The sequence below is a fragment of the Alosa alosa genome, chromosome 4, assembly GCF_017589495.1.
Source record: "Alosa alosa isolate M-15738 ecotype Scorff River chromosome 4, AALO_Geno_1.1, whole genome shotgun sequence".
NCBI lineage: Eukaryota > Metazoa > Chordata > Actinopteri > Clupeiformes > Clupeidae > Alosa > Alosa alosa.
In genome coordinates this window covers 32,062,861-32,089,369 of record NC_063192.1, presented here as the reverse complement: position 1 = coordinate 32,089,369, position 26,509 = coordinate 32,062,861, and the positions used below count along the sequence as shown (strand labels likewise).

Sequence of the window (26,509 nt, the reverse complement as noted above, 5' to 3'; positions counted from 1 at the left end):
CCGTCGCCGTGGAAATGTTCCTAATTGAAAACGTAGTCGCGGGGCTCCTTTCATAGGGCTTCACGCTCCACACACCTCTCTTCACTCCGCCTGAATGGGAAATCGGAGCCGCCATTTTGGTATGTAATGGTGGGCACTGGACTGGCAGACATTGACAGATGAAAAATGATCAAGCTTAATATTTGGTTGATGATTTGATCCAGGATGTGGAGGTATTAGGCTGTATACTGTACAGTGATTTGATCCAGGATGTGGAGGTGTTAGGCTATATACAGTGTAATGTTTATGAGCATTTGGTGGCGTCTGGCAACTCTCCTTATCTCCTCATCTCATCTTCTGCCCCCTGTTCCTTCACTCTTCCCCATCATATCCAACCTGCCCATCCAGCTATTTCTCCAGAGATTACGCCCCTTCTCCATCCTCCTCATCCTTTCTCTCAGTTCTGTCTTTCAGTTTTTCTCTCTGTCTCGATCCCTCTTTCCCTCTATCTCTTTTCTCTCTACTCTCTCTCTCTATCTCTTTTCTCTCTCTCTCTCTCTCTCTCTCTTCTCTCCCTCTCTCTGTGTGTCTGGCATCTCTCCAGTCTCCATCCCCTGCTCCTGCGTGCGGCGTCTTCTCTCGCTGCTCCTGTGTAATTGCTCTCCCGCAAGAGCTGGGGCGAAATGTAATGTTCCCGCACTTAGATTAAATGGATCACTCTTAATATCTGACAGTGGATGTGAGCGACGCCTGCAGTGGTGTTGTAGTACCTGCCCAGCGAGTCCGGGCTACCTGATGTGTGCCGCTCTGATGAGGGGGGGCCTGCCTGTCATAGGTGCTGGAGGGGGGGGCTGCACGCGGAGTGCAGGGGAACTGAACTGGCTGCTGCTGCTCCAATGAACCTGCTGACTGGGGGAAAGGGGGAAGGGAGGAACAACACACACACACACACACACACACACACACACACACACACACACACACACACACATACACACACACACACACACACACACACACACACAGTGGTCATTAAAATCTGTCTGTGGCGAGATTCCTATTCACCAGCACAAGCAGTGGTAATAAAAGATGGATGGCCAGCCAGGCAGGGTTGCTTTTTCACTCTCATAGTTTCTAGTTGTAGCGCACACACTCACTCTCTTTCTTATATGAAGACACTTGTATGCAGAATCCCCATACACACACACTCTCAAACAGACATGCTCACAAACACATATCCTCACAGAGGGAGAGCAATATGAAAGCGAGCTAAACACACATCGCTCCAGGTTAGCCCGTGCAGCAAGCAGCTGGAATTGTGTGCTTTCTCAGTTGGACAGCAGTAGTAGGACTGCAGGCACTACACAGCTCCCCTCACACACTCACACTCACATGCACATACAGTACACGGCCTGCTACAGCTCAGAGAGAGAGAGAGAGAGAGAGAGAGAGAGAGAGAAATGAGTGTAAAAACAAGTCCCCTCATCCAGCTAGTCCTGAGACTCACGCATACTAATAGTACAACTAACACAACTAATAGTCAGCCTCAGGACCTTGCCACCCTTTCTCAAACAATTCGGCCTAACCAAATTATAAATGCAGAAAAAAAAAAATTACTTATCATATTGGACTGAAACGACAAAAGACAAAAATAAACTTCAATGTTATTTGCCCCTAAACAGAGAGTACACTGTGGCAGACTACTATCCACAGTCACTGATACCAGACAGAGAAAAAAACCTTTGACCAGGTACAGACTAAGCAATCACAGTCTGACTGTTTGAGAAGGGCAGACACAGGCAAACCTGGCTGCTTAGAAGACAGGCTGTGCACCAATTGCAAAACCAAGGTGCCATAGAAACAGAGCTTCACTTCTTGGCTGAATGCTGCCAATGGAAAGACATACATGAGATCGGTATTTCCTAAATTCAGAGAAATGCATCCTTCAAAAACTTTAAGGATCTAAGTCTAAGAATACTATTGGGAGAGGAACAAAAGAGCACAAGAGTCACAGCAAGATATATAGATGTTTGCCATAAAAAAGGGAGTCATCATCAGTGAAGCACACAAAACTCAAAAACACACACACACACACACACCACACACCACACACCCACACACACACACACACACACACACACACACACACACACACACACACACACCGTTGCAGTAATGTATGATGCATGAGGTTTTGTTTTTGTTTATTATGTACATGTATGCTTTGGCAATACAAAGTGTATTTTGTCATATATCATCAATTGAATTGAATTGAGAAAGAGAGAGAGAGAGAGACAGAGAAAGGAGGAGAGAGAGACAGAGAGAGGGAGAGACAGAGAGGGAGAGGAGAGGAGAGAGAGAGAGAAGGGAGAGAGAGACAGAGAGAGAGAGAGAGAGACAGAGACAGAGAGAGAAGAAGGAGAGACAGGAGAGGAGAGAGAGAGAGAAGAGAGAGAAGAGAGAGAGAGACAGAGACAGAGAGAAGAGAGAAGAGAAAGAGAGAGTGACATCCTTCTAGTTCCTGTAACCCAGGCTTAATTTCAACTTCTCATCTTTGAACTTGGTTATTTGGGTTCTATGGTAATTACCAACCAGTGTGAAGAAATGTGTTAAAAGTATACTTCTTCTCTCCTGTATGTGCGTGTGCGTGTGTGTGTGTCCAGGTAAGCCGTATTCCAGTGGAGAGCTGTGAGCAGTACCGTGGCTGCAGTGAGTGCCTGGGCTCGGGGGATCCCCACTGCGGCTGGTGTGTCCTCCACAATGTGTGAGTAGCGGCCCCCCTCTGGTCTGCATCCTTGGCCAGTCAATTGGACCCTTTCCTCCACATATGCTTTTTAACGCAATCGAAAGCCAAGGAGATCTTTCTAAACGGAGCACTTTATGCCATCTGTTGTATTTGGTGGCACATTACTAGAGTAGTGGAGGATTTAGTTGGCTTGCCAAGGAAAGTATTAAAAAAAGGTGAAGAGCACTTCCCAATAGTCTTAGTTACTAAGCAATGGAGATTGTGTACGATTAGAGCGCTGTGTTTACATACTATTCATTACGCACAGAAAACATAGAAATGACTGTGTGTGTGTGTGTGTGTGCGTGTGCGTGTGCGTGTGTGTGTGTCAGGTGCTCGAGGAAGGACCGTTGTGAAAGGGCCGAGGAGCCTCAGCGCTTCACCTCCAGGATAGACCAGTGTGTGCGTCTCAGTGTGCAGCCCAGCAACATCTCAGTCACCATGTCAGAAGTACAGGTAAGGTGTGTGTGTCTGTGTGCGTGGTGTGTGTGTGCGCGTGCACACGCATGATGTGATGTTTGTTTGTCCGTGTATGTGTATTAACCACCTATCTACCTATCTTACTCCATCAGGAAGTAAACATTATTGATTAGTGTTAGTGTGCATATGCGTGTGCTGGAGTGTGTTGTGTGTGTGTGTGTGTGTGTGTGTGTGTGTGTGATCCCTGTGCTCTGTGAGCTGACTCCTCTCTGGTGTGCCCACAGTTAGTCCTGCAGCCCCAGAATGTGCCTAACTTGGCAGCCGGCGTCAACTGCTCCTTCGAGGATTATGTGGAGACGGAGGGCTACCTCCTGGGCTCGCGAATCATCTGTCGCTCACCCACAGCTCGAGATGTGGCCCCCATCACACGCAACACACCAGGTGAGCCCTCACACCTGACCACACTGACCAGTGACCGGACAGTTGGACACCGATGGCAAAGATAGCTTTCTCTGCAATTCACTTGTTTATATTCTGTATTATACAGTGCATCACATCCACTTTAGAGTCTCCTTGATCTGCTGTGTGTATTTGCACAAGAAACATCTGGGATTGTAACAGAATATCTTTGTATATTCTCTAGAACCTTCTGATTGTTTCCTCCTGAAGATATTTTCATGTGTCTGTAGACGCCATGATGAAAGGGATATTTTTAGACAGGAAATGTGTGTTGACATACCTACTTGATCTGTTGTGATGCAAATGGTATAATATATTTGTTTTTGTATACATGTACATACATTTTCTGTGCTGGTACCAGCTGTACTTTATTTTATGTTAACCATATACTGCTGTTTTTTTGACTTGAGAAAATAACTTCTGCATTTGAGTGGATGGAAAAGGAGCATAATTTGATTTGATATTCATGTCAAAATCTGTTTTTTAAACAGCCCAGTTTTGTAGCTGTCCGTGTGGGCATTTTCCCATCTGGTTCTCCACCCTGTAACCCACACAAACGTCCTCAACTGGAAACATTTCACATGTTATTTGGGAGCGGAGTTTTCAAAATAACACAAGCCTCTGGCGTCAGTTCTGGAGCCCCATTGCATAGATGTGATATGACCCAGCCTGTTCTCTTCGCAGGAGACAAGCGCGTCATCAAGCTCCATCTGAAATCCAAAGAGACGGGCAAGAAGTTTGCCAGCGTGGACTTTGTCTTCTACAACTGTAGTGTCCACCAGTCGTAAGTACTTTTCTTTTGTGCCACTTTCTTTTTCTGCAGTCCTGCAGTCTGTAAAGGGTGTGTGTGTGTGTGTGTGTGTGTGTGTGTGTGTGATGCTTAAAGCCTCCTCTGCATGATGGTGTATTTTTAACTGTGTTGTGCTATAAGCTTTTTGCTTAGCTATACAACATTTCATTCTCGGATGAGATCAGCCTCCTGATGTCATCTTCTTAATGAGTTGGAGCATCACTGAGTCCAGGGACATGTTTTACAGGCCTGAGTTATGGTCCTTTTTTCTCAGGAAATATCAAATCCTCTCTCTTTCTTTCTTTTTCTCTCTCTCTTCTCTCTCTCTCTCTCTCTCTTATCTCTCTCTCTCTCTCATCTTTCTTTATCTCTTTCTTTCTCTTTTATGGCATTAATCTCTTTCTCTTTTCATTTGTTTGGTTGGCACCTCTATCCATCTTGTTTTTCTCTGTCGGCTCTGTCCTCTCCTTTCTCTTCCCATCTCTCTCTCCTCTCTTCCCATCTCTCCTCTCTCCCTCTCTTCCCATCTCTCCTCTCTCCCTCTCTCTCCATCTCTCCTCTCTCCCTCTCTTCCCATATCTCCTCTCCCTCTCTCTCTCCATCTCTCTCTCTCCTCTCTCTCCTCTCCCTCTCTTCCCATCTCTCCATCTCTCCTCCCTCTCCCATCTCTCCATCTCTCTCTCAAATTCAAATTCAAATTCAAATGTGCTTTATTGGCATGACTCAGAAAATAGTGTTGCAAAGCAGTAACATGACAATACAAACATATACAATATTTGTTTTAAAGGGGTCAAGAAAGGAAACTTATCTAAACTAAAAGAAAGAAAAAAACTTATGTTTAAAAAAAAATAGTAACTAAATCCATGTTTAAAAGAAAACTTTAAAACATGTATAAAGAAAAACATGTATTCTTAAATCTAAATTTAAAGGAAACTTATACAATAGTCTATATAAAACTATTTAACAAAACTATATACTGGATGCACTTTTTCTATGTGAAGTTTTCTTTAAAATGTGGCAGGACTGTAAATATTGGTAGGCTAAGTGGGCACATTTATCTATTTTCCAGGAGGAATTGTAGTTTTTTGTTCATTGGTGGTAGTCATAAAGCGGGACAAGTGATTTCAATTTGTGGGTAGAATATAGCTCTTAAGTGTTGATAATTGGGACATTCTGTGAAGAAGTGGCATTGCCCCTCTTCATTACTCCCCAGATACAGAATTTACATATCCATCTTCTACTTTGTTATCCCTACCCTTTCTCTATTGTAAGGGAATGACTACTCAGTCGATACTTTGACAGGAGTTTTCTAAGACGGCATACTTTGACAGGAGTTTTCCTCCCTCTCCTCTTCCCATCTCTCCCGATTCCCTCGATTTCCTTGATCCCTTTCGACATCGGATTCCTCTCCGATTTTCCGATTTGATTTCGCCTCTCTCTCGATCTCTCCTCTCCCTCTCTTCCCATCTCTCCTCCCTCTCTCCATCTCTCTCTCTCTCGATCTCTTTCTCTCCATTTTCCATCTTTCTTCTCTCCATCTCTCCATCTCTCTCTCTCCATCTCCATCTCTCTCTCTCTCCATCTCTCTCTCTCCATCTCATCTCTCCATCTCTACCCTCTCCATATCTCTCTATCCATCTCTCCATCTCTCTCTCTCTCCATCTCTCTCTCTCTCTCATCCTCCATCTCTGCATCTCTCCGTCTCTCCGTCTCTCCGTCTCTCCGTCTCTCCGTCTCTCCGTCTCTCCGTCTCTCCGTCTCTCCGTCTCTCCGTCTCTCCGTCTCTCCGTCTCTCCGTCTCTCCGTCTCTCCGTCTCTCCGTCTCTCCGTCTCTCCGTCTCTCCGTCTCTCCGTTATCGATCTTCCTTCCTGTTTTCCTGTCTTGAGCCAGTGATGTTTTACATTTCCTTGATATTTCTTTCCTTCCTTAGATCCTTCCTTGAGATCTCTTTTCCTTGTATCCTTCCTTATATCTCTTTTTCCTCCCTTGTCCTTCCTGATATCTCTTTTTCCTCCTAGATCCTTCCTTCTCTCTCTTTCCTCCTTTTATCCTCCTGAGTAATCTCTCCTTTCCTCCCTTGTGTCCTTTCTTTGTCATTCACTCTCAACAGCCCTTCAATCCCCCTTTTTTTTGCTGCTATTCCACTTGTCCCCCTCTGCCGTTTCTGTTGCTTTTTAGGCCTGATGTTTAGATGTTGTTCCCCCGGCCCCCACCTCTGCGTTCATTAGGCAGCTTTTGGCTGGGCCCCTGCTCTTTGGATGGCATGCATTTGATATATTATCCCCTCATTTAGTACGCTGCTTCTCTGAAAGCTGGACCTGGTGGGAGGCCATGTGAAGTGCTCACCTGCAGCTCCCGCATGCTGGCTCCTGTGCAGAGTGAGCGGACGTGTGTGTGTGTGTGTGTGTGTGTGTGTGTGTGTGTGTGTGTGTGTGTGTGTGTGTGTGTGTGTGTGTGTGTGTGTGCGCGCGCATGTGTGTATGTGCGGTTGCATGCGTGGGCGTGTGTGTGTGTGTGTCTGTATGTGTGTGTGTGTGCACATGTGTGAGTAGGAGGACAAGAAGGAGGACAGCTTTCATCACTGTCAGCCAGTTTCCACATATCTGTCTCTGTCTGTGTGTGTGTGTGTGTTTGTGTGTGTGTGTGTGTGTGTTGTGTAAAGCTTGCCTGCCTGAGCACATTTGTATGGTTAGTGCTGTTCCAACATTGTTTTCAGGTCCATTACAGTTTGACTCTAGACAGTAATTAGAATGCATAGCCTATATTCTGTAATTTATTCTGTATTCAAATTAATTTAATAACAGATTCACCAGTGCATATGTGTGTGTGTGATACACCAGTGCATATGTGTGTGTGTGTGATACGCTGGTAACTTATAGGCTGGTTGTGTGCCATCTGTTGATTGGCCAGGGGTTCTCCCTCCTTACCTGCTTTCTCATATCCACCCTGCGACCTCCCGGTGATCTGAGTGTGTGTGAGGGGGGCAGCGTGCCTCTCTATAGCAAGGGAAAAGGAGATCATGTGGTGGGGGAGGGGTGTGTGTGTGAAGGGGGGATGCCCACTTGGCAAGGCAAATTACCCTGCTGGCTATTTACATGCACAGTAACAATATTAGAGTTTTGCATGAGAAAGGATGGTTGGAATAGCTTAATCGAGCGTACGAGGGCCTCCAAATGCATTCTTATCGACAACAGCATGGAGGAGGAGAGGGAGCAGAGGGAGCATGGTGGTGGAGAGGGAGAGAGAGGGATAGAGAGATGGGGAGAGAGAGAGAGAGACATGGAGAGAGAAACGAGAGAGAGGGCAGTCAGACAAAGAAGCGAGTGTGAGAGATTGTGCCCATTGTGCTGGGGATAATACGCTCACGGGAGCCAAAGGTTAGCGCCTCGCCTGAGCCTCACCACTGACCACATTTAAATATGAAAGGAACGAGCGAACACCCGCGTGGGCGGACAGACCGATGTCCGCCCCCTGAAAAAGTAGCCCTCTCCCAGCGATGGGACCCCAGCCACCGTGGCCTTGACAACAGGCTTGGCGTGGCAGGATGGGGTCAGGGACGTCCCAAAGCACAGCAACAGCTGGGCCGCTTAATGGCTATTGTGATTGTGCAAACTGGTTTCCGCACATTTCCCAATTTGTTCCAATCTGTCGTCAAGTCTGATGTGAAGTGGTCATTGTGCTCTTGTCAGTGCTGATTTCAACAGTTGGAAAAACGAAAGGCATGAGAATGACTTCACCTGGCCGTTATAAAGGCAATATGCATATGGCTTTTCACAGCCTACAGTCTTGGCTGTGTGTGTGTGTGTGTGTGTGTGTGTGTGTGTGTGTGTGGCAGTGTGTAATGTAAGTTCTCAGATTGTGTGTGTGCGTGAGTGTATTCCTTTTGTTGTTCATGTAGTGTTACAATACGAGGCCCCACACTCAGTAGAAAACAGGTGTCAATAGGGCAGCTCCCTTGTGATGTGAACCTCTTAAGGAGATCAATAGTCAGCTAGCCTTGGAGAGGGAGGCCTGTTTCTGATCGAGTCCAACAGCAGGTTATCAACACAGATGAAATCCAGACTCGCTATTACAAACACATCAATCAAACAGAAACTGTAGTCTCCAAAGAACAATCTTAACTCATATCACACACTTAACATATTCAGAACACCATGTAGACTATGAATTTAAATTATATATTATGTTTATAATACATTAAAGGTGTCAATATCTTCATTTTGTTAAGAGGTATTTGAGGGAATGAGAAGTCCTTGAGTTCCTTTTGCTTAAATGATTACTCTTCATTATATCTTAGAGTAAATGAAAACTGCTGCAACTCTAAGTCAAAAGCAAACGAAATTCCATTGTACAAGCTATGAGGATTTCAGAAGCGAACGCACTGATCTGTGCACAATGTGTCTTACGGTTAATAGACAGTGTTGGCTGAAGTATTTGGCATGGCAAATCATCCCATATCCTTTTTAACTGTAAGTACAGGCAGCTAATTCATATACATTGAAGCATTTCAAGCTTAGGAAGGATGGGTGGGTGGTGGAGCACCTTATCTTCCTCTCACAGCTTATGTCAATGCAGGGCCTTTAATATCTGGCCCAGGCACAGGGGATGGGTGAGGGCCTTTAATATCTGCCCCAGGCACAGGGGCTGGGTGAAGGCCTTTAATATCTGCCCCAGGGGCTGGGTGAGGGCCCTTAATATCTGGCCCAGGCACAGGGGCTGGGTGAAGGCCTTTAATATCTGCCCCAGGCACAGGGGCTGGGTGAAGGCCTTTAATATCTGCCCCAGGCACAGGGGCTGGGTGAGGGCCTTTAATATCTGCCCCAGGGGCTGGGTGAGGGCCTTTAATATCTGCCCCAGGCACAGGGGCTGGGTGAGGGCCTTTAATATCTGCCCCAGGGGGCTGGGTGAGGGCCTTTAATATCTGGCCCAGGCACAGGGGCTGGGTGAGGGCCTTTATTATCTGCCCCAGGCACAGGGGCTGGGTGAGGGCCTTTAATATCTGCCCCAGGCACAGGGGCTGGGTGAGGGCCTTTAATATCTGCCCCAGGGGCTGGGTGAGGGCCTTTAATATCTGCCCCAGGCACAGGGGCTGCCCCAGGCACAGGGGGGTGAGGGGGCCTTTAATATCTGCCCAGGGCTGGGTGATCTGCCCCAGGCACAGGGGCTGAGGGAGCTGGGAGGCCTTTAATATCTGCCCCAGGCACAGGGGCTGGGTGAGGGCCTTTAATATCTGCCCCAGGGCCAGGGCTGGGTGAGGGCGCTATCTCCACCCCAGGCACAGGGGGGCTTGGGTGAGGCCCCAATATGCCCCCGGCTGGGGGGCTGGGTGAGGGCCTTTAATATCTGCCCCAGGCACAGGGGCTGGTTGAGGGGCCCTTTTTCTTGTGCAGTCGTGTCAGTGTCCGGCGGTGCGGCGGAGAGCCGTGCTTGTGAGGCTCCCAGTGACCGTTGTCTGTGGACGCCTGGTGCTCCCCGTCTCTGACCCTGCCAAAGACGAGCACCCCTGCCCCGGGCTCTGCAGCAGTGACAGGTCTGAGCATCTTTGAGATATTTTCCTGAGTCATGTCACAGGATTTGCCAGTCAAATGAGGGTGATGTGTGCAGAGCTTGACATGTCCTTCAGGAAAGATGTGTTTCTGGGATTGCCAGAAGGATTGCCTTTTTTGGAGAAGAAAAACTAACTGCTTTCCTTCTTTTCTTTTTTTAACGAAAGTTCTCAACAGTACTAGTTTTGTCAGTTCTAGGCCATGCTCTTCATCATGGTTTATTCATACTGAAGCGTATTCATCTCTTGCTTTGTCATATGATTTGCCAGCCACCACTATTTTTTCATGTGCTACATAAATCACATAGCCAACCTATTTTTTGGTAACATCAATGGTTAAAGCATTTTTTACCTGGCCCACATATCTGGGTGCTGAGAGCACACAGCTCCATCTTCTTTAGACTGGATAAAGGTTGAGTCCCTTATTTACTCCATCACATGTCCAATTAGACGGCTGTCCGTGACCTTCAGGGTCCAGCTGCATTCTAATGCTGACTGGAAATGATTGTTGAATGACTTAATTGGACAAATCACCAACGTAATTGATCCAAATGAGTTTGGTCCCTGGTTTCGAGGGCCTCAAGTGTTTTGGTACAGATAATGTGTCTCCTTGAATGTTTCTGTGAATACAGTGATGATGAAATGTCACTGTCTTGTGTTTCTTAGTTCTTTCTTAATTTCTTAGTCTTTTCATTGAATACAGAAGAAAATTTAGCCAATTATCTTTTTCATTTTTTTTTTGTTGTGTTTTTGTTATAGATATTCTTGAATTTTCAAGAATGAAATTTCAAGTTCATGTTTTAATTTGTTGTGTATTGTCTCTGGGGTCGGGCTGTGTGAGTTGTTGTCTAGTCATTGTCTGGGTCTCCTTTGCTTGAAAAATATCACTGCTTGGTCTTTAGTGTTGAATGGCTCTGTGACTGAGATTACTCCTTGAATCATCCTCTCCCTTGAACTCTTCTCCCCAATCATATCCTTGTCTCCGCTCTTTTCTCTTCTTCATGAACTTCTCAGTTCTTCGGCTCATTCCTCTCTTCTCTTTAACTTCTGCTCTTCATTTCTTCCACCTCAATTTCTCCTTCTTTCTCTCCCCGCTTCTCTGAACTCTTTCTCCCTTTGCTTTTTTAATAAGTATGAGATGGTGAGCAGTCCCTCGCCCCAGTGCTCTTTGATCTCCCCCACTTCCTCCCACACAACGCTGCCTCTAAATCACCAGTGGAAAGCCTCATCAATACATGAGAGAAGCACGAATAGAGAAGCATGATGAGCCTTAAAAAATCTCCAGGCTTCATTTAAAACTCCAAAAAGATGTGTGTGTCTTGAACTCTCCCCCCCCCCCTCTCTCTCTCCCTGTGCAGGTGTCTCTCGTGTGTCAACGGCTCCTTCCCGTGCCACTGGTGCAAGTACCGGCACATGTGCACCCACAACGCCAACGACTGCTCCTTCCAGGAGGGCCGGGTCAACATGTCTGAGGTCAGTAGCCCTGACGGAAGCGCTTGGGTGCCTTACAGAGTGCTGAAATATGTTGCCTTTGTGGTTGTTGTTGGAAGATGTTGGTCATGGATGTTACACACTACTTATGTGGAGTTCAATTCACACACACACACACACAAACACAAACATTTGCATCCTCTTAACCCACACTCAAATAAAAACTCAGCAGAAAATCAAGTCCTTGCACATATGCAGAAATACACACACAGTCCCACACACCCAAACAGATACAAACAATTTCCCACCATGCACATGTAAATAACAACTCAACACACACACACACACACACACAAATACAATGCGTGCACTTAAACACACACACACGGCCCAATGTATATACACAATTAATCCTGGTCCTCTTGGCTTCCCGCTGTGGCTCTGCCATTGAGCTTTGTGCAGAGTGTATGGCAGCGCGCGCTCTGCAGCAGCTGCTGAAATAGAAAGAGCAGTGGATTTATGTGCTTATAAACAGCACTGGCTGAATGACTATGCAAATTGTATCGTGTTGTACACTTCCAAATGCTACATTTGCATAAAAACCAATATCAATCACATCTCCTGCTCTCTCTTTTTTCTCTCTCTCTCTCTCTCTCTCTCTCTCTCTCTCTCTCTCTCTCTCTCTCTCTCTCTCTCTCTCTCTTTTCTCTCTCTCTCTCTCTCTCTCTCTCTCTCTCTCTCTCTCTCTCTCCCCCTCTCTCTGTTTCTCTCTCTCTCTCTCTCTCACGCTCTCTCTCCCTCTCTCTCTCTCCCTCCCTCTCTCGCTTGTGCACATGGACTGTCTACCAGTGGAATGCCAAGTGAGTGCTCCATGGGTATTGGAGCGTGTGGTTTACTCATCGGCATAAACTTCCTTGACTGTAAACACACACACGCACGTACACACTCAAATGCACGCACACACACACAAACACTGTGCTCACTGATGTATGAATCTTTACATACACAATTACCATAGTCGTGTGAGCACGGCTTTTTCAACAGGTTGACAACCCATTTCCCCCTGTGCCAAGAAATGTGTGCCTATGTGCAGACACATTCATGCGCACAAACACACACACAATATTGTGCCCACACCAAAGTGCGCTCATTTCCTGTGTGTCGTGCGCCCAGAGTGATAAACAGACATCCACAAACACCACCCCCAACACTCTCCCGCTTCAAATGTCTCCAAATCTCATTTTCTGGAAGAGGGAAGAAGCTCCGGATAGCAATTGCGGGTCCGTGTCGAGCAGCTTCGCGTTCCCTTAACTCTGCCGTTAGTCTCTGCTGTCCGCTCCGAGCCCCCAGCCTGCTGGATGTATACACGTGTTCACCAGCGTCGGCAGCTCGCCCTTATCTCCCCACCGCCTGCACACCTTCCTCTTCCCCGGGACGCCCGGCCGCGCCGTCGCGCTTTATTTAGGATATTAATTGGTCATGAGGTATCCTACCTCAATCCAATTATGACCGGCGCTTTTATCTGGCCGCGCCGTACACCGAGCCGACGTCGAGCCCCGCACGCTCCTTCTCCTGCCTCAGAGAGGAAATTACATGGATTAGCAGTTTCTATCTACACCCCCCCCCCCCCCCCAAACACACACACACACACACATGCACAAACACATTCACAGCACAGAACCCATGACATGCTGCCTGCAAAGCAGCCTGGGTATAAAACCCTAGGCCTGTGTCTAATCAGGGGGAGCCCATTTGGCCCACGCAGAAGGGTATTGTTAGAGACATGGAGGGCATGGGGCTCCACTGAGAAGAAGGGTGTTTGTGTGTGTGTGTTTGGAAAGGAGGGACAAGGCTAAGGCTTCTAGTAGAGCCACTTCCATTGATTACTGTGGAAGCTAATTGTTGCAGGCAGCATTCGCTCGGCGATTGGAACACTTGAGTTACATGCCCGGCATAGCCCCGCTTTCAGTGGCGTCGCATTGTAGAAGCTCATCTTAGGGGATATGGAAAGTCTTCCTTCACACATATCATGTGCTACTTTAGGATCCTCTCAAGGTGACCCAGTTAGCTTATTCTCAGCCTCTTGTTCAGTAATAGTCCCAACTGTTGATATGTCAGTGTGTCCCTCAGTGTGGGACCGTAGATTAAAATCCCAACTGCACCCACTTTCACTATTCTGGACTGGGACTTAGCATAATGTCCCATTTGGAAAAGAGCTGTCAGATTACTGTGCTAGGTTGAATAGAATAAGACAGGTCTTAGAGGAGTAGGTGAAGGGAAAAAAGATAATTTTGAGAAGAGATTTTGCATGTTTAATGAGAAAGGAAAATGGACCAGCCATTTTTTAATGCCTCTAAGTCACACACGATCACTAAGTATCTTTTTAACGGTCAAAACACAGTGCAAAAGTGCACAACCCTTTTGCTACAAAATATAATGAGCAACATTTGCTAATCAAGTGTATATAAATCAAAATCCTGCATGACAGCGGATAAACAGCAGCACACATTAAATCTGACCAGGCGTAAAATTGCTTGTGTAAGCTGCACTTGAGAAGCTCATAAGACGAAATAAACAAAAGAAACAAAGAAATGTGCAAACAACAGAATGTGACCAGAACACTTGCCGGGTCAGCTAAACCAGCGCAGGCTTTAATGGCCAGATGTATAATGGTGTTTAACAAATGCGTGGCCCTGGCCTCCACTGGCTGTGTGACCAGTCAGACGTGTTAAAACATCACCACCACAGAAGAACACAGAGATGCTATACTGAGTACCCCTGCCCCAGGATATGTCATAGTGCAAATGGACATTTCTGCCAAAGACATGCAAGACATTCACATATACATGATTCCTGCCCTTCATTTCTTTCTGGCACACTGGAGCAAAGGTTGATTTATTTTTCCTTCTTCTTTGTCTTTCGATCTGCTTTATTCCAGTGGAACGGAATAAAGAAACACACATGAATGGGGGGAAAAATGGGTTCCTTAATCTCTCCCGTCATGTATTTCAGTGTACTTGGGTTTGTTTAGAACATGATGAAAAGGAGATTTGTGGAGTAATGAGCAACCCTTAATTTGACTCTAGTTATTGGAGCATTCTTCTGGGAGCAGCGCTGGTGTGTATAAATAAGTTATGAGCTGCTATCTCCCCCCAAAGAGCAGCAGCGCAGCTCCTCTCCGCGGCTCCCTGGGGTTCGGCCCGGCTTACACACACATTTATCAATACTCATTTGTGTGCCCCGCAAAGCTTGCAAATGCACAGGGTTATGCCGACTTGTTAAAGGCAGGAGCGTGGGGTGCAGGAAGATGTCTGAGTGGTTGTGTAACATCTGCAGAGGTACAGTATGAAGCATGAGACCAAGACACGGCTGTCGTATAGGTGTGCGTGTGTATGCAGTATGTGCACAGTATGTGTGTATGCGTGTGTATATGTACAAATGCACACACACTATGGATTTGTCAGAATCTGTAATGACTGCGAGTTGGCAGCATGTGAAAAAGTATGTCAGTGTGTGTGTGTGTGTGTGTGTGTGTGTGTGTGCGTGTCGTGTTGGCGTGCGTGTGGTGTCTTGGCGTGCGTGTGTGCGTGTGTGTGTGTGTGTGAATGCTCTTTGGCTATGATTTTTTTCCTCCACCCATTTAGTTTCCCCCACTTTCCTGCCTGACCCAGTTTTGGCTCTAACATAAAATGTGGCCTCTTAGAAATTCGACAATTGCTGCGTGGCGTTTCCCATCTCGTCTGAGCGCGTGCGGTTCCTGCCAGCGCTCCTCCAGAAGACGCTGGGCTTTTGCTTCAGTCGGGCCCGCTTACTTTCCCTCTGATTTACCATCTGTCGCATCTGACTGTCAGGCCCCCCCCCCCCCCCCATCATATCCGAGAGTAGGGCTCCAGTAAATACATACTGCCCACCCTACCCCACCCCATAAAAACCCCACCCTACCCCACCCCTGCGCTCCTCGTGATGAAAACTGTGCTGCGCTGTGCTGTGCTGCGCTGCAAGTGGCCGTGCAAAGGCACTTTGGAGCGCCAGCGTTTGAAACGGCAGTCTGCTTCGCCGTGCCAAGATCTGCGGGCCACGTGCAACCTTGGCTGCGCCGCTCTCCCCAGCAACGATCCCTGTGCTGCTGCCAGCTTCTCCCACCAAGATGCGTGGCCCTCGGGGGACAGACAGTGTGAACTTCCCCTCATACCTTCCCCCGTCATTAATAATAGCGTTAATTACGAAAATGCAGGGACCACACCTTCCACTTCTCATTTGCTCTGATTCATTTATTCATTGCTTTATTTATTTATGATCGACCAACCCGAGAGTCGAGTGTATTCATTGTATGAGAGCGGCGTGGGCCTCTCACTCTCCTGGCGTGGTGGTAAAGTGGTGTGACGGTATCGGTGGCTGCATCCGACCTTCAGCTTTCATTATTCAAAGTGTATTAAATCCTAATTTCCAAATGCCTCCACGTCTGTCCAGCTAATCGGAGGGGACTGGGGGAAGAATCGTGCTGCCGAGGAGGAGGAGGAGGTGTGTGTGTGTGCGCTGGCGGTCACAGACTAATTCCGCGTGTGCGTGTGCGTGTGCGTGTGCGTGTGCGTGTGCGTGTGCGTGTGCGTGTGCGTGTGCGTGTGCGTGTGCGTGTGCGTGTGCGTGTGCGTGTGCGTGTGCGTGTGCGTGTGCGTGTGCGTGTGCGTGTGCGTGTGCGTGTGCGTGTGCGTGTGCGTGTGCGTGTGCGTGTGCGTGTGCGTGTGCGTGTGCGTGTGCGTGTGCGTGTGCGTGTGCGTGTGCGTGTGCGTGTGCGTGTGCGTGTGCGTGTGCGTGTGCGTGTGCGTGTGCGTGTGCGTGTGCGTGTGCGTGTGCGTGTGCGTGTGCGTGTGCGTGTGCGTGTGCGTGTGCGTGTGCGTGTGCGTGTGCGTGTGCGTGTGCGTGTGCGTGTGCGTGTGCGTGTGCGTGTGCGTGTGCGTGTGCGTGTGCGTGTGCGTGTGCGTGTGCGTGTGCGTGTGCGTGTGCGTGTGCGTGTGCGTGTGCGTGTGCGTGTGCGTGTGCGTGTGCGTGTGCGTGTGCGTGTGCGTGTGCGTGTGCGTGTGCGTGTGCGTGTGCGTGTGCGTGTGCGTGTGCGTGTGCGTGTGCGTGTGCGTGTGCGTGTGCGTGTGCGTGTGCGTGTGCGTGTGCGTGTGCGTGTGCGTGTGCGTGTGCGTGTGCGTGTGCGTGTGCGTGTGCGTGTGCGTGTGCGTGTGCGTGTGCGTGTGCGTGTGCGTGTGCGTGTGCGTGTGCGTGTGCGTGTGCGTGTGCGTGTGCGTGTGCGTGTGCGTGTGCGTGTGCGTGTGCGTGTGCGTGTGCGTGTGCGTGTGCGTGTGCGTGTGCGTGTGCGTGTGCGTGTGCGTGTGCGTGTGCGTGTGCGTGTGCGTGTGCGTGTGCGTGTGCGTGTGCGTGTGCGTGTGCGTGTGCGTGTGCGTGTGCGTGTGCGTGTGCGTGTGCGTGTGCGTGTGCGTGTGCGTGTGCGTGTGCGTGTGCGTGTGCGTGTGCGTGTGCGTGTGCGTGTGCGTGTGCGTGTGCGTGTGCGTGTGCGTGTGCGTGTGCGTGTGCGTGTGCGTGTGCGTGTTCGTGTTCGTGTTCGTGTTCGCGTGTGCGTGTGCGTGTGCGTGTGCGTGTGCGTGTGCGTGTGCGTGTGCGTGTGCGTGTGCGTGTGCGTGTGCGTGTGCGTGTGCGTGTGCGTGTGCGTGTGCGTGTGCGTGTGCGTGTGCGTGTGCGTGTGCGTGTGCGTGTGCGTGTGCGTGTGCGTGTGCGTGTGCGTGTGCGTGTGCGTGTGCGTGTGCGTGTGCGTGTGCGTGTGCGTGTGCGTTTCCCTGGGCCTGCGCCCCAAAGGCAGCGTGTGTGCTGCGTGCCTTGAGCCACCTCCGTCCACCCCTGCCACGTCATCTGCTTCTCCAGCCTGGTCTCATATCCCTGACGGAGGAGATCTCCAGCCTGGTCTCATATCCCTGACGGAGGAGAGCCAGAGCCCGGGACGTGGGCTGCGGGCTGCAGGCGAGCGCAGTGGAGGCGTGGGATTAGGACAGCGTGGGATTAGGACGGCGCTGGCTCTCTGTTGATGCACTTATTCAGGACTTACTCAGCAGCATGTTTCAGAGAGCCCAGCTCAACATTCTCATTAAAGTAGCAGAAATGCACTTTTTCTGTCTGGGGTTAGGGTATGCAAAACAAACATTGCTTTCACAATGTTTTCTGGTTGAAGACCTTGCAGAGCGAAAAAAAAAAACAGTATTTGCTCGGAATTGAATGGACTACAGTTTTGCTGGGGTTTCCAACTGGCTTTGAGCAAGCCACCTTTCCTCTGAAACCTTAGAGGTATCATGAATTTTACTTTAATTATTTGTTGCCACTGGATACTTCAGAAGCCTCTCCTGGTTGGAAGTGTCCTTTATTAAAGCCTGAGTTCCTCTGAGATGGCCCAGCCCATCGGCTCCGGTTGCTCAGCTCCAGCTAGTCAACAAGCTGAAGATCACTTCATTAGATGGCAAGGCTCTCCCTCAACTGCTCCACCACAGAACGCTGCCAGAAGTCATTACTTTGAAACACCCTTCCATGCTGAATTGACATGATGCAAATTTTACGGTCGGTTATGGTTGTACCAGCCAATTAATAAGAATGAAGAGGAATGGTTATCATGTCAAGATAGCTCAAATTTAAGGGAGAAAAATACCATGAGCTTAATGTAAATTTGCTACATATCATTTTGTCTTGTGAGTGTGAATGCATTAATTTGAGTCTTTGCTTGTTCCGATGTTAAGAAGAAAGAAATATGTAGTTATTTTAAGCCTGGCATGTGCTGTGAAGATTTGCTTATATCCACTGAAATGCTGTGCATGCACATATGAATTGTGCTGAAGTTTTGGTCCAAGAGAGATATAAGACGCGAGTCATGCAGAGGAAATACAAAACGTTTGTGCTGAACAAAACAAGAGTATTGCCTTGGCAACCATTCTAATTAACTGGCTTTGTGGCACTATTGAACTCTTGTACAGAATTGTCAAGAGGGTTGGCTTTCTGTTGACGGATGTGAAACAATTCCGTCGCCGATTCATCCACCGCCCCCACACCTCACCATCCACCCCCCACCCCACCCCACGCCACACCCCCTCCTCCAGCGTTCTACACACACTCCTCAGAACCTGTCAGACGGAGCGTGCTTTGCTGAAGTTCCGTTGGGATAAATATTGGCTTTTTGTGAAAGCCTTCAAATCTCTGAGTGAGGTCACACCAGAGTCCCTGTGTCTCCTCGGAGGGATGCAGTCATCACATGACTCCTAGTCCTCTTCATCTCTCCCCTGCATGCCTGCCATTGTTGTCATGGCTGCAGGGTGCTTAGTGGCACTGTTCCCTCTCTCTCTCTCTCCCTCTCTCTCTCTTTCTTCCCGGCGCCTGGCGCGTCCAGTGGCTAATCCATAAGGCCACTCACGAGGTCATCTCTGGCCGCAATCAGCCGAGCGTCACCTCTCCTGCTGTCGCTCAGGGAGGCACCCATCCGTCAAAGCTCCCCTGTCGCTCCTGAGTGACACCTCATCCTTCATTTTAGTACGGCACGGGGGTCCGACAGGGGAGCGGCCAGTGGGTCACACAAGCACCATATCAGCACCTATGGCATTACATCATATCAGCCCCATGTGATCTCAGTGGAAGTGAGCCAGTCAGAAACAGACACACACACACACACACACACACACACACACACACACACACACACACACACACACACACACACACACACACACACACACACACACACACACACACACACACCAGTAAATTCCAAGAGAAAATTTCATTTCCCCTAAACTCCATGAGCCTAATTCTGTCATGAATGAGAATGTGTGTGCTTCATCCAGGATTGGGTATAAGCCTCAGATTTCCCAGAGGCCGCTCCAAAATCTCGCATTTGTCTCTTTTCTAAAATTACTCGAGCAGTCGAGAAGAGATTTTTTGGGGGCTATCATCCCATCAGGAAAAATACTGTAGACAATTTGCTTAAGAGAGGGTGGTTTATTAAAACCACTGGGGCTGGCATAGCTCAGTGTGTGGGCTGCGCCGACTGGCCGACTGGCTGGCTGGCTGGCGTCTGAGCTGCTCTCCACTGCTTGTTGTTGGAGGAGCCTTGCAGCGTGAGGGAACATAGCTGGAGGCCTCCTTTCTGCTAAACACACACTGGTCTGCTGAGGCACAGCTGGCAGCTCATGCAGTACGAGAAGCCCAGAGAACGCCAGCACACCAAACGCCAGGAAAAAAGCTCCTCAGGATGGCTGTCTGCAGCTCCTTTTAGCTTTCTGCGAGCAACCTGTTTACTTTTTTGTTTGTGTTTGTTTGTGCTTGTCTGGTGTTTCACTAAAGGCAGGAGTAGACACCCCCCTGGCCAAGAGGACTGTTTTGTTTCTCATGGGCTTGCTGTGTGTGTGTGTGTACGTGTACGTGTATGTGTGCGTGCACGGGCGCAAGTGCATGTGTGTGCAATCGCACTCAGCTGATTGGCCCATGGTGAATAGGCTGGATGACTTCCGCTCTGTGTCAGTCATAGAGGAGACCTCTGAATACTGTGTCTGTGTCTGACTCACTGCACCCAGGGAAAACACCAGGCACTAACCCACAGCCCCAGCTCTCTCTCTCTCTCTCTCTCTCTCTCTCTCTCTCTCTCTCTCTCTCTCTCTCTCTCAAAGAAAATGAGTGAAAGAATGGGAAACGAAAATAAAGGCAAACACTTCAAAGAATCCCCCTGGTGTTCCGTCGCTCTATTGTACTTGTGCTATCTGATCTGCACTTTCCGCTCTGTTTTGACACCTTCCTCGGCGGCTAATGAAATGGTTTCCAGGCGATCGCGCGCTTCATTTCTGCCTTGGTGCTGCCCCCCCCTATTCCTGCAGATCCTAGCAGGGCTAGCAGGGCTGAGGTGGTGCTGGGTGGAGTGGCAGGCTGTGGTGTGGGCCTCGATGGCTGCACGGCTGCAGGATGTGGCTCTGGGGCGTTCTCTGACATGCCGCAGTGAGAGGACTTCATGTAGTTTGTTGTCACAGCTGAGGCCCAGCGGACTGGCACTCAGACAGGGGGCTGTAACCTCACACAGTTTTGGTCAGACCTACTAAAGCCCTGCGCACATTTCAGCATTTACCAACCAAAGATATTGATGTTCTTTCTCTCTTGAAGTCACGGTGGTAATGGACGTGCTGATTAGCCTTCCTCATCACCCTGTGCTAACGAGTGAAGTTATGGTAAGTTGTAACACACAACTTTTTATCATTTTGAAACGATTCTTCTCCTTTTTACTTGGGAATACACACTACACACTCACATACTACTACACACACACACACACACACACACACACACACAAACCTTGGCCTCACCTTGCATTGAGTATTCATTAATTTCTCTCTCCTGTCCCTCCGACTCTTCTTTGAAAGTCAAGCTCTATCAGGAGCTGGAAGCGCTTCATTAACCGTTTTGTTTATAGCTTTTCTGCCACCTCCTGTGTGCAGTGAATGTCTAAATGAATGGCAGTGGCACCGGCGGATTGCCACTATCACCCATTCAGCTGCTCAAGAGAGGAACTGATACCCCCCCTCTCTGTTTGCGGAAGGGGGGAGTGGGGCGGGAGTAGCTCTGGCCCAATGGATTTCTCTCTTGTGTGTTTGCTACTGATAGCAGCGTGCTCAAGACTTGCCATCCCATTGCAATCAAAAGCTTCTCCTATTCTAGTTGCCTTACCTTTCCCTTCTACTAGTTTTCAATGGTTTGTCTTGGGAGAACCAACGGGATAATCTTTTTTCAGTCAATTTTTCTAATAAAATAACTTTTTTTGAACAACACATTTTGATTAGCTCCAACCATCCTGAAGACACCCCTCAATGTTATGACTTGTCACCTCACAGTTCCCAAAGAAAAGGCTTCAATGGCCCTTACCTCATTAGAGGGTTTGATATCAGTTGAGAGCACACTCTGTCCCTGCTCAAGCTTTCATTATTTTTGTTTACTTTGAGCCAATTTCCATGAGTGTGTGTGTGTTGGTGGTAGGGGGTGGGTGGCAGACGAACACAAACAGAGCCAAGCCTAGCCAAGCCTAGCCCACCACACACACTCCTTCACCAGAGCCAAGCCTAGCCCACCACACACACTTCTCACCATAGCCAAGCCTAGCCCACCACACACACTCCTCACCATAGCCAAGAATAGCCCACAACACACACTCCTCGCCAGAGCCAAGCGCAGCCCACCACACACACTCCTCACCAGAGCCAAGCCTAGCCCACCACACACACTCCTTACCAGAGCCTAGCCTAGCCCACCACACACACTCCTCACCAGAGCCAAGCCCACCACACACACTCCTCACCAGAGCCAGGCGCAGACATCTACTGCAGACCACACTGGAAGACTACTGTAGACTTTCATGTGGATATTGATGTTACACTTAAAATTATAGCATTTAACTGCCACCGGCTGAGAAGAAATTGATTTTTTTTTTTTCCCTGTTATTTATCACTTGCATTAAAAGTCTGGGCGTTCAGGAACAGATTCCATCACCAAGTGTAAAATGGGATTGGAAGCCAAATTAAGGTGATGGCAACTGATGACACTTCCCTCCAAATCCCATTATTGCTCTGAGCTATTTAAATGTGTTTGTCAAATGACTACCCGTGGAGGATATTAGTGTTTGATATACGCACCAATAACATTTCATTGGAATACATTTAAATTTCAAAAGATACTGTATGTTGGTAGAAAGGTCCCAACAATTGGTTACTTCCTATTGTTGCACCAGAACATATTTTGCTCCAAATACATATTTGAGTGCTGGTTCTACTGGAAGCAGTCTTTTGAAGAACACTTCTCATCTAATTTATAATTCTTTTGTGAAGACTATTAGCACCTGTGTTCAGCTGACCTTGTGATGCACCAGAAGTGGCATCATGCATCTGCCAGTCTGTCATAAGCACATGCAACTCTCTTTTCCTTTTTAACTTGACTTCCTGTCTCTTCCCCTTGCCTCTGTTTGACACGTCTGGCCCGCTCCCTCGTTAACAGCACCTCATCATTCCCCTTAACGTTCCTCCCACTCGTCCTTTTCAACTTTCCTTTGAATTTCCTCTTCTCCTTTTAGAGTTGATCACCCTGCCACCTTTTATCTCCTCTCTGATGACTTCAGGATGAGTCAGCTCTCTTATTAGGTGACTGAGCTCAAATATCTCTTTTTTCCTCTCCTCCCTCCCTATCTCTCTCTCCCTTCTTTCACACCTGTCAGGAGTGTCCTCAGATCCTGCCCTCCACGCAGATCTACATTCCGGTGGGGGTGATGAAGCCCATCACGCTGCTAGCCCGGAACCTTCCGCAGCCGCAGTCGGGTCAGCGCAACTACGAGTGCATCTTCCACATCCAGGGCTCGGTGTACAGCGTCACGGCTCTGCGCTTCAACAGCACCAGCATCCAGTGCCAGAAGACCACGGTGAGTCATCCCCATCTGCCGCTACGCACGCACACACACACACACACACACACACACACACACACACACACACACGCCACACACACACACACGCAGACACACACACGCCACACACACACACACACACACGCGCGCGCACACACACGCAGACACACACAGACACACACACATACACGCAGACAGACGCAGACACACACACGCAGACACACGCAGACACACACACAAACGCGCACACACACACACACACCTGCGCACAGACATTAATGCGACACACACATACACACACACACACACACTCACTCACACACACACACACACACACACACACACACACACACACACACACACACACACACACACACAGCAGCTGCAATACTTAGATAGCTTTAGTTGTGCACACACCAGGAGGCTTTAGTGTGATCTCATTTGTTTACATTGCGCCACACTTGTTGTTCATTTTAATGCCTTTCATTTTGTTAATTCCTGAATTAGCATTTTGCCTGTGTTGGTTTCTTCTCTTCTCTCAGTATTGAGAACTTTGTCTTTTGCATGTTTTTTCGTGCTGTACACCAGCCTTGTTGAGTATTCCCACCATTTCTGCAACTCAGGACCACACGGCTCTCCTTTCATTCCCTGGCTGTCTTCCGAGATAGGGCGCCCGCTTTGACAGAATGCATTAGATGTCTTTGAAATATTGTACAGTATGCTTCAGAAATAATGTTCTGTTGTGGAGTGGGGAGAGCAGGGGAGATGCAGAGAGAGTGGAACGGGCGGAGAGCCTGCTCGCCATCAAACCCCAGAAGGAGTGGGAGAAGCAGGCCATTTTTCAAGCATTTAGAAGGGCTAAGAAAGACAGATGAACAGACAATGACAAAGGAAGGAAGTGTAGTCAAGGAAATAAAAGAAGGAGAAAGAGAGATAAAAATGAGTCCTTACAAAGGTCCTTCGGGTGAATATGATGAGTGCAATGCAGCTCTTAATTCTAAATGTTTAGTAAACCTACATACTTTATGATTGGTCAAAAGTGTGGAGATACATGCTTTATGATTGGTCAAAAGTGTGTGGGTATTGTAGGCAGCTGTTTGTCTCCTCCATCTTTTTAGGTTTACGTCACTGACCTAAATGTAAACTATGCCTAAGAATGTCCCATCTATGTGCTAATAATAAAGGTATTGGTCTCCTGGAACCAGGCATATATCTGGCTGCCCTCATGAGGGGCATCTGTTAAAATGTGATTGGGAACGTTCAGGGTGTTACTTGCGTTCAGAACATTCCAGATCTGCATGATGACTTTAAAGGGGGAGCTCAAATTAGCGGAGCCGGAGCAGAGGCAAGGGGTGAGGTTTGGGAGGGAAGCCAGACTTGTTTGCCCAGCCTCATTACCATTCAATGTCAAAGTTTGGACAGATTGTCCCCTAACGTTGAATTCATACTGCAAGGTCCCGTTTGTCTTTACAAGAGTTCAAAATTAGTCATTTTAAAATGTTCTGCAGTGAAAGTCCTTGCTCAACCTGTTTGTCTAGCACAGCAGGAGTTTGCTTGGGTTTCTTGGCCAGCTTAGAGAAGGCTATGTGAGTGCAGACCTGAGGGAGAAGCCAGGCTCATGAACAGGCTGTGGAGGACCGCTAGTCATTACCGTCCGAGAGTGGCAGCCGTGCATTTGACAGCGCCATGACACTTGACTGCGCTTCCACATTGATGGCCATTATAGGAAGCTCTTTTTGCCATTCTTTTTGCTCTCTCTCTCCTCCTCGCTCCTCATCCTCCTCTTCTTGTCTGGGTTCGCTCTCTCGCGCCTGTTCTCTCAGCCGGGCTCTTGCAGCATCTCCTTGCGCGTCTGAAGGAGAGCTAATTACGCTAGTAAGCGCGCGGAGAGCTGTCTGGCTAAAGAGGCCTTTATTGACTGTTTGCTGTCGGAGCCGTTTCCAATCAACAGCGCTTTTTAGCTTCTGGTGGAGAGCGAGGGGAGGGGAGGGCTGCTCTCTCCTCTCTCCTCATCACCTCTCCTCTCCTCTCCTCTCCTCTCCTCTCCCTCTTCTCTCCTCTCCTCTCCTTTGGTGGAGAGCGTGGGGAGGGGAGGGCTGCTCTCACCGCTGAGACTTTTGGTCCTCATGCGCTCTCATCACGCAGAGCGCCTGGGAGTGACACTAACTTCCAGAGTCAGGCGAAGCGTCTCCAATGTGGAGGGTGTCACTTCTTGTCTGTGTGTGGCACAGGCAGTCTGCTTGGGTAGCTCTGGTTAGCATGAGAGCATCTCCACACACACACATTAGCAGCCTTCCCTGAACGTTACGCTAACATTCCCACGAAAGCATGCGCATCTGCCGTCTCCTTTTCCTATTTTGCTGGTGTGTGTGTAGGTGTGCAGATGTGTGTGTGTGTGTGTAAGCATGTATGTTTGCCATATATGGGCTTGAGCATTGGTCTGCCCCTCGAGCATCTTGTTCAGGAGTCCTCCACTGCAGGAGCTGAGACCAGCTTGTCAGTTTTAATATGAAATGGCAATTACAGCCATGTTAATTTTCACACTGCAATTATGCCATTAAACGGACAGCAATTACGAGTTACTTAACGGCCCGTGGTTTTAGCAGGAGTACAGCGTGTCCCTGCCTCAGATTATCATTAAAGGAAGCAGGGGCGCATTTACTCTGACACGGGGGTGGCTGCAGACAAAAAGATTGGGCTGTTTTTTTAAAGCTCATCTGCATGCCCTCCTGCATTAATTGTCCTGGCCTGTCAGACATCCTAGGGCCGAGTTGAGCAGAGCCAAGAGCAGCCATTACTGCGCCATCCCACTGTCTTGGCCGCCATATTTTATCGGCTGTTGTTTGGGCCTTGTCGGAACTAAAACTTGATAGTGTTAGACTGACATTGATCACTTTCTCTCTCTCTCTCTCTCTCTCTCTCTTTTTCTTTCTCTCTCTCTCTCTCAGACACACACCCACACACTCACAGGCACTGGGCTGAAAAAAAGGCAGATTGGGGAGTTAATAAAACATGAATGCATGTCCGCGGAGGAGAGGCAGATAGTCTCGGACAGATCGATCGGGTAAACAAGAGATTGGTAGTGATGAAGTGTGGCACACTGCCGCGGCTGCTGGAGCATCATTGAGTGCATTAGCCCAGAGCCCAGTCCCACAGCTCACACCTCCCCTGTGTTTACACTCACCAGGCTCTGCTCTGGCCCAAATGCCCTCCGCGCCATACAGCTACAGCATCATACAGCTTCTCTGGTGTGAGAGAGAGAGAGAGAGAAAAAAAGGAGATAGAGATAGAGAGAGAGGGGGAAGGGAGGCAGGAAGGAAGAGAAAAAAAGATAGATATATACACACACATAGAGAGAGGGAGAATGTGTGAATGATATTGTATTGGCAGGGACATTTTTTGCAAGCTAGTGCAAGGTGCTAGTGCAACGTGCTAGTGCAAGCTGCAGTAGCGCAAGGTGCTAGTGCAAGGTGATAGTGCAAGCTAGTGCAAGGTGCTAGTGCAAGCTAGTGCAAGGTGCTAGTGCAACGTGCAAGTGCAAGCTGCAGTAGCGCAAGGTGCTAGTGCAAGGTGATAGTGCAAGCTAGTGCTAGTGCAAGCTAGTGCAAGGTGCTAGTGCAAGCTAGTGCAAG

At 48.6% G+C, this 26,509-nt stretch overlaps 1 protein-coding gene across 1 annotated transcript in view; it reads left to right on the top strand.

The window, feature by feature from the left end:
* The window catches only part of LOC125293744 (plexin-A1-like), a 165,445-nt gene that overhangs the window by 86,882 nt on the left and 52,054 nt on the right, over nt 1–26,509 (top strand). The window contains 6 exon segments of the mRNA XM_048241839.1: nt 2,643–2,743; nt 3,097–3,220; nt 3,469–3,625; nt 4,328–4,427; nt 11,338–11,452; nt 22,692–22,892. Of these exon segments, the coding sequence (XP_048097796.1) occupies nt 2,643–2,743; nt 3,097–3,220; nt 3,469–3,625; nt 4,328–4,427; nt 11,338–11,452; nt 22,692–22,892 (798 nt within the window).